The sequence below is a fragment of the Pelodiscus sinensis genome, chromosome 7, assembly GCF_052426305.1.
Source record: "Pelodiscus sinensis isolate ZL-2025 chromosome 7, ASM5242630v1, whole genome shotgun sequence".
Classification (NCBI taxonomy): domain Eukaryota; kingdom Metazoa; phylum Chordata; order Testudines; family Trionychidae; genus Pelodiscus; species Pelodiscus sinensis.
Window position 1 is genome coordinate 8,442,945 of NC_143058.1, and position 8,480 is coordinate 8,451,424.

An 8,480-nucleotide genomic window follows, 5' to 3' on the forward strand; every position below is an offset into this window, starting at 1 on the left:
AGATTTAATGGTATGTTCTCAAAAGTAGTTTAGTTTTGTGTCAAATTTTATACAGGCAGCTATTTTTTGGCACAGCTTGTTTAGAAAGATCTCAAAATGGATTTTGAGATTTAATCATCCTTCCCACCCTGTTCAAAAGCCATATTCATTAATATTGGGCTGTTGGGATCCAGGTGGTGAAACTGACCAGCTGTTTGTCGGCTCTGCGCCGCAGCCATGTAAATTTAAATGAAGCGTGATTATTTAAATCGCCGCATCATTTTACTATGTCTGGTAGCCTAATCTACTTGCCTCTGGCGACAAGAGGCATGTAGTCTAGACGTACCCTTAGGCACTACTGGTAATGTACTTGTCCCCTCAACACAGTGCTTTTGACCCTAGTTTCCTGTTCTATTCTCCCAAATTCAGAGTGGAATGATTTCCAACGGGCCTTTGGGGAATGATGTTTTAGCTCTAAAGGCAGTGAAAGGCAGCACGGAAGCATTGTCGCTCTCAGCTGGCTCTCCATCACAGCAGACAGCTGAAATTCTTGCAAGGTAAGGGCTCTTCCCCAGCTGTCGCCTGTTGCCTTGGGTGGAGGTTGGGAGAATGTTGTCTTGTTCAAATATCAGCTGGAGTAGTTACATTCTGTCCATTCCTGCAGTTGGGTACGGTATGTTTCACCTCCTCTCCTGTGCTTCCGGGCACTGTGGCTGTACTATGGTTTCATTTCACCTTACACTGCTGTGTTTAAGTAATTGCTGTCTATAGTTTGTGTAGAGGTAGATAGAGCAAGTGATGAAAAGCACTATACAAAAAACAAAGCTTTATTTTTAAAATGCTGACAAGGAAAGTGAAGCACAACGAATAACAGAAATGCAGTTGGAGAGCTCAGAGGTAAATCTGTCATCATAAAGTCTTCCAATAACATAACAATTTAGTTAGCTCTGCATGAAAAAGGAAACAGAAGTTGTGAATTTCTGGAAATCTCTTCCACATCCCAGTGGACCAATATAGAACAACATACCCAGCAGGTTTAAAAACCTCAAAGACATCAAAGACAAACACGTCGTCATTTACAGGGACATTTGAAATGGGTCCCCCACCAAAAAAAGAGAGATTAAATACCAAACAAACATTTTGGAAATGAGAAGAAACATAAATGGCATAATTAGATATTTGGTCAGAACTGTTTCTGGAAATTTTTCAGCTGAGTTTATACTTTCTTTAGCCCTTGACTTCATTTTTGTCTTGTTCCAATTTACAAGGCAATAAAATCTGCTGAGTATCATCAAACTTGTAAAAGCCCCATGCTTTTGACCTTTAAAAAAGAATTCCTATATTGCCATTCTGCTCCCGATAGTGTCTGTCTACCCACCCTTGAAAATGTTTTGTAATAAACTGAATATTTTGCTCTGACCATGGGTAATGCTGACTAAATAAGGTTATTTATTTATTTACATCAGGGGTAGGCAAGAGGTGGCTAGCAGGGCCAGATTTGGCCCACCAACCCTCTGGATCCATGGCCACCTCGCCAGCACCCTTACTACACAGCAGCTCATGCTGTTTTAAACAGCTGACTGCTGGTTGCTCTGCAAGCTGGGGACGGATGAGTGAATCTGTGTGCTGTCCCTGCCCCCAGCAAAATCCTTCAGCTCCCATTGGCAAGTTTCTGGCCAATAAGATCTGAGAAATTTTACTGGAGGCAGGGGCAGAGCGAAGCCTCCTTTCTCCCTCCTTCCCAGGCTGGAGCAGAGCCATGTGTAGTAGACAGGCGGAGGCTGTCTCGGGTTCCTGCTGGGCTGCTGGCTGGGAACCACCTAAGATTGTCTCTGAGCCACAGCCTGCCTCTGGCACCCCTCTTCCTCTCTCTCCCCCAACTACCTGCCCCTGATCACTGCCCCCTCGGGCCTTAGGTCACCACCCAAACCCTCTGTATCCCCTCTCCCCATCTCCTCCAGGTCACAACTCCCTGCCAGACCCTGCACCCTCTTCTACCCCCTCCTGCAGGCTAGACTCCTCTCCTACCCCATCCTGCAGGCTAGACTCCTCTCCTGCACCCATACCTCCTCCTAGACCCCTGCACCCCAAGCTCCTGCTCCAGATCATAACCCCCTCCTTCACCCAAATTCCCTTAGACACCACACCCCCTCCTTCACCCCAGTCCTCTATCTCCAGCTCCCTTCTGCACCTCACCTGCCACCCCAGGCTCTGCTCCTCCTCCATAGAAGTGTGGCCCTTGACCACTTAACAAAATCTTAGTGGCCTCCCATTAAAAATTATTGCCCACCCCTGCTTTATGCCAAAGAAAACTCCTTTGATTCCAGATTAATAACATGCCATGTTCTCTCTCTCTCTCTCTCTCTGCCCCCCTCCCCCCCCCCCCCCGCCCCAGTGGAGGAAAAGGAGATTGGAGACTTTAGTCATTCGCGGGTGTGAAAAAACACCCCCTAAGCAATACTTTTAGTGTTGAAAAGCACCAGTATAGACGGTGCTTTATTCCCAGGAGAGCTCTCCCCAGCGATTAGTGTGACTACACTGCCCATATCCTAGTGCTGTAACATGGGCAGTGTAAACATACCAACTGCTAATTGTTCTTCTGCACTTTGCTCTTGAGCAGTCGAGCATGTAGGCTAGTTACTGGGTGTACTCTAGGCAGCAGACTGTGTCCTTTTCTCCTCCATAGCTGTGCGCGCTTACGCTCCAGCTGTCATATAGTTTGTTGGGACCCAGCTAAACTCATGGTCTTTGCCCTAGTAGTAGCATCCTGCATACTTCCCAGCAGATTGTTCCACAGAAGAGCATATTTACAGCATCTTCACTTTGCTTTTCCCTCTAGCCCCATCACGGAGGATCCTGCGATAAGGCCGAAATGTTTACTCACCACTGAACTCTGAGAGGAAGGATCTTCAGTGTTTCCAATCTGCTGAAAACTCCAATCTTCTAGCATCTTCAAGGAGCCCTTGGAAAGAACCTTCCTGGAATTAAGCTCTTGCTGGATGGTGGCCACAAACAATCAGCTGCTTTGCTGAGACTCTGGAGGGGAAACTCACCTTATTTGCAGTTGAGCTAGAATTTGAGTGTAAATTATGACTTAAAGCTCCAAGGAAGTATGAGCTTCTCTCTGAGATGGAAACATACACTGGAACCAGTTCTGGGCATGAATAACAAAATCTAGGAGGGTTTTATCCATATTTGATTTAATCTCTTTACCTTTTACTGCTCCATAGATGGAAGGTGTCCACTGTGATATCAGCCCTTAGCTTTGTGGAAAGTCATGGTTCAGGGCTTCATAACTTGACACTTGGAGAAATTAGAAGAACTTTTAGGGCCACCTGCTGGTCATTAATATAAATGGTGGCTAATAGTCACGGTGACAGTTTTATACCGTTAAGGCTGTTCTTTTCTCTGTGTATGTGTGTCCCCTCTGCTTGTTTCCTTTTGTATCAACATGGACAAGTTTTCTTGGCCTTAACCCTCTTTGTAGTCTTTGCATCTTCTCTTCACAGAACTTGGAAATAACTGAAAAGCCAGCCCATGGGTGCCCCTTTACCTCATAACTGCGTTTCATCTGCTGTTCATAGTCAGAGAAGGGAAGAATTCTTCTGCCAAACAGCTTAGCATTCCTAGAGAAAGGTATGGAGGGCCCATATTTTGTCCCAGACATCTTCATTTCCTAGAAGACTTAGCGACCCTGTTTAAATATATTTTAAGCCATAGACATGCACCCTAGTTTGGATGAGAAAGAGAGACCTAAGGATGAAGGGCATGAACATGGGGACACTCTACAGGCTGGTCTTCTCTAATTTGTTATATATATTTTTTTTTTAGGGCTAGAAGGGATTTTTCACTGTTGATCTTGGTTCTGTGCATGTTTCCAGCTGCTGTTGTTTAGGAATAATCAACTCACTGGTTAGTGGCACAAACAGAACAGTTAATAGGCCCCTGCATTCTGTTCTAAACTTTGATAGCAGGTGTGGGTGGGAGCAAGAATGGAAAGAGATCAGGTGAGAACAGAAAGAGGATCAAGGGTCCAATGTCTCCTAATGGCAGTTCCCCAGCATTTCTGTAGGTGGAAGGTCGGAGCGTTTAAGCAAGAATGTTGACCAGACTACCCATTGCAAAGTGCTGGCCTTCCTGTAGCAATGGTGAAAGTATCTGCTAGCCAGCATGGAATAGGATATGAACAGTAGGTCAGCTTGAAGAGACTATTAGGGCTGCAGGCAGCAGGGTTCCCAGCAGACATCATTTAGGTCCTGTGATGAGTGATATAGAAGATTATTAACACAAGGCCAAAGGAAGGAGAAGGAGCCTAGTTGGACCATAGATTGATACCCTTCATTATCATTAGTGTAGACTGACAGGAATGCATAATTGAAATTGCAAGGGCACTAGGCTTCTGTTTTTGTGACGGGGCCAGAAGCTGGCCCCTGCGTAGAGCCATGTTTTATATTTACATGCAGATAGTTAGTGTTAGTGGAAACATTTTAAAGAAAGTTTTTAAACTTTTAACTAAATTCTGCACCTATCTAAATGTGGAAAATAAAAACTGGACTAAGCCACTGTGGTGGGATGCAAGAGTGGGTTAGCTGTGGGTTGGCTTTTCCCTCAGCATAAGAATTCTGCTGCTGAATATGGCTGGTTCTGCAAGATCCTTATCGAGAGTGATCTTGTTAAGGAAGGAGTTGCTGATCCTACATGGCCACTCCTCGGTCTCTTCCCCTCCCTTACCTCAAAGGCCTTGTGTAGAGAAGTATAGAAAACATGAGTAGCCGTGAGGCTTGGAAGACCAGGCTGTGATGGTGTGTGGACAGTGGTTCTCAGGCAGTGCTACAGGATCCAGTGCCGGGGATCTGTGACTGGTATTGCAGATTTTCCCACACACTCTACTGCACTGATTGAGAGAGGTATTGAGTCCTCACTGACTCCAGTACAACTTCCCCTCACTCCCATTCAACTGTACCCACGGCAGTAGAGCTTTGGATTGTTTGCTCCTTCCAAGCTTTGCTGCAGTTTAGGATGCATGTGGCTTTCTGGCTCAGATTTTAGTCTGGATTAATACACTTGCCCAAAAAGGTTGCTGCAGGAACAAAGCCATTACTGTGACGGAGAAACGTGGCACTTCCTGTTAAACCATTTGCTCAGCAGCTTCACCTGCCTGAGAGATCTGTTGGTGAGGTCAGAATTTTAATTTAAGACCAGTTTGTTAGTTGATGCAGCAGGTTGAAGTGAACTGTGTGCTTGCCTCAGGCACCTCTTACGAAAATAAAATAGTGAAGCATAGTTTGTAGCTAGGGCCCTGCCAAATTCACAGAGCATTATGGTCTATTTCAGTCATAGGATTTTAACAACTGTACATTTTTTTCAGATATTTAAGTCCAAAACTTTATGGTGTTATAATTTTAGGGCTCCTTACCCAAAAAGGAGTTGGGAGCTGTGGTATTGCTTCCCTTTGGCACTGCTGCTGGTGGCATTCCCTTCAGAGCTAAGCTGTCAGAGAGCAGCGCCTGCTGGCCAGGAAGCCAGCTCTGCCTTCAGAGCTGCTACCAGCAGCAGTGCAGAAATAAGGATGGCATGGTATGGTATTGCCACCCTTACTACAGTGCTGCTGCTGGAAGGGCACCACCTTCAGAGCTGGGCACCCAGACAATAGCTGCTGCCCTCTGGCCGCCCAGGTCTGAAGACCATGCTGAAGTTAGGGTGCTAGTACTGCAACACCCCTCCCCCCCCCAAAATAACCTGGTGCACCCTCCTCCCACCCAACCCCCCTGTAACCTCTTTTTGGATCAGGATGTCAATTTGAGAAATGCTGGGTTCCCCTGTGAAATTTGTACAGTATAGGACAAAAGCATACACAAGACCAGAATTCATGGTCCAGTATGGTTTTTTGGCAGTGAATTTGGTAGGGCCCTATGCATATGATGTGCAATCCTTCCCTAGTGATCTGTGCCCAGTAAATTATACATGGTGGTGAAAGTATTGTGGCCCTAAATCTAAATAACTTAAAGTGGCAAAAACCTGAATTAATTCGTGTGATCTTTTAAAGCCCTCAGTACTGTGGCAGGGGTTTTCCCCAAAGTAGTTAGTGAGTTTAGATGCTTGGATTTTTGGGTGTTCAGCTTCAGGTATTTGGGATGAAATTTTGGCCCCACTGAAGTCAATGGCTAAATTCCTGCCAACTTAAAGGGAGCAAGGATTTTAATCCCCTCCCCCCCCAACACACACACACTTACTTTACTAATTTTTAATTCCATTCATTAAATGTTACATTTTACCTCTTCCCCCTTTACTGTGTTGGTCTTTAGTTTCTAGATATGAAACAGGGTTTAGTAAAACACTTTGCTGTTAAAATGTGACTATTGTAAAAACATTGCAGAAGTATGGCTGGACCACATGACCACCTTGATCATGGAATGTAAATAGAAATTAACCTTATTAGAAGTGATGGCTCTTGAAGCTCCAGCGCTGATCTTTTGATGAGCACTACAGAAGCAGGTTGAAGTCTAAAATATTTAGTAATTTCCATTGAAATGCTTATATAGTGAATTCCATAGCTACTTACATCATATTCTGTGTTATGCCATATACATACAGCATAAGATTTAGAGTGCAGGATCTTGGAGACCAAAAGGAATATGGCTCTAATTAGTAGGACAGGCAGTTGCAGTACAGATGTATGTATGAATTTCTATAAATATAAGCATTAGCCTATGTAGCACAGTAGGACTTTATTTTGGACACATTTTCTGATCAAGTAACTTGGGAAGGGAAAAACTTGCTGCTCCAGGAAAGAAACTCTGGATAATACTCCAGTTTAAATGTGGAGTTCTTTCCACAAACCTCCTCCTTTCAGTCTAGTTCTCCTCTTGCTGCACACACCACTTTATCTCTAGCCCATTGTAAACTCTTGCAGGAGATATGCTGTACTACATGGTCATCCTTCCCCTTAGCAAGAAGTACAGGCCTATGTTGTCATGTAGCAAACTTATATTTCCATCAGTACAAGTTAGGACATTGAGCTAGCACCTGTGTCTTTTGGCCAATAGCATTTAAGGTTCAGCTTGTCATGTCATAGGAGATGTTTTATAAGAACTTCTTGGATTAGCACCCAGCTCTGTTAGCACCACACAATCCCACCCAAGGCTTTCCATAGGTAGCTGGACAACAGTAAATTTGTAGCCAAAAAAATTCTTGTTAATGGCCTTTGTTAAACTGGGTTATGCTTGCAACACTAAGAGTAGCAGAGTGCTTAGGTCACATAAGAAGACCCAACAGATGCATGTTTAAAAATTTCTAACACAACAGCCATTTGAAGATGTGACAAGCTCAGACATACATTGCTGTCTGCTAAACCATGGGAGTGGTTTTCTGGCCCAGAATAATCCTCATTCAATTTGAACCTTTCTTAGGACTCTAATTACAGGCCTGCTCACTCAACTGAGTTGAAGTTAAATGACTTTCGTAGGCATACTAGGATTTTATGGTTAGAAAGCAGGCAGGCAGTTAGTCTGCATTTGAGACCTGTGATCTAGAGCATTGGGACACTGGGCATCAAAATATTCCCCTTCAGTTCAAGTGCTGAAGCACCATCAAATGAGGGGGAGAGCAGGCATTGTAGGAGTCTGATGTTCCCAGCCATTTTACTCTCTGGCTGAGCACTTTGCTGCTTTGGTTTCCTCCTACACACACAACTAATTACCCTTGAAAATCACACCAACCGTTGTATTTTTACATTTTATATGTAAAGCTTGACACTAGCTCAACGTATAATTTATTTGTTTTTATAAAGTGCACCCTCCTGCTTCACGATGATAGCCACTGTGTAACTGTATTAGAGGCACTGCACTGAGTTTCGCATTGAGTCTGTACATGGGAACAAGAACTGTGATTTGTAGTCCACTCAATTGTGAATTGTTGCTACTGTAGTTTTCTCTTAAATACATTACATCTGTGCAACATGGTCTGCCAGAGCCATCTTTCCTTCGAACGTCACTTCCACAGAATTGCGAGGCAGCTAAAGTGATGCCAGCAGGGCAGGAAGAGTCAGGGTAGGAAATTACTCATTTGGGGTTGAAACCAAAGCAAAAGAGCTACTTGTAGGTAAACCTTGGGACTGTGAAAACACTCCATCTTTGCTGTGGTTCTTGTCTGTAATGAAGTTTTAGCCCTACCCACTGTAAGCCACATTTTTCTCCCTAAATATTAAGCCTTAGTGGAAGCCCATCCTTGAGAGTGCTGCTTGAAAATACTCTACTCTGTTCATGGAAGATGTAACACATACTTTGCTAAACAAGACTCTGACCTGCTCTTCTTCTCCCCCCCTCCCATCACAGACTTGTTTGACTAAAACTAAAGTGCAATTTAAGACAGACACATTAAAACATGGATAAGTCAGAGCATTAAGTGCCAGATTTTTAAATGGGGGTGGGAACAACAAAGTCAACAATCAATCAAGCAGTCCACTGGCCTCTGCCTGCTGCTGCCAAATCCTCCATGGCTGA

The 8,480-nt window shown here is 44.2% G+C and overlaps 1 protein-coding gene across 2 annotated transcripts in view; it reads left to right on the forward strand.

The window, feature by feature from the left end:
- Positions 1-7,935, forward strand: part of EPB41L5 (erythrocyte membrane protein band 4.1 like 5) — a 110,372-nt gene extending 102,437 nt beyond the window's left edge. For both annotated transcript variants that reach the window (XM_075933065.2, XM_075933066.2), the window contains exons 25-26: positions 409-536; positions 2,819-7,935. In XM_075933065.2, the coding sequence (XP_075789180.2) occupies positions 409-536; positions 2,819-2,876 (186 nt within the window). In that variant the 3' untranslated portion in view covers positions 2,877-7,935. The remainder of the gene's footprint in view (positions 1-408; positions 537-2,818) is intronic.
- Positions 7,936-8,480: the final 545 nt, after the last annotated feature.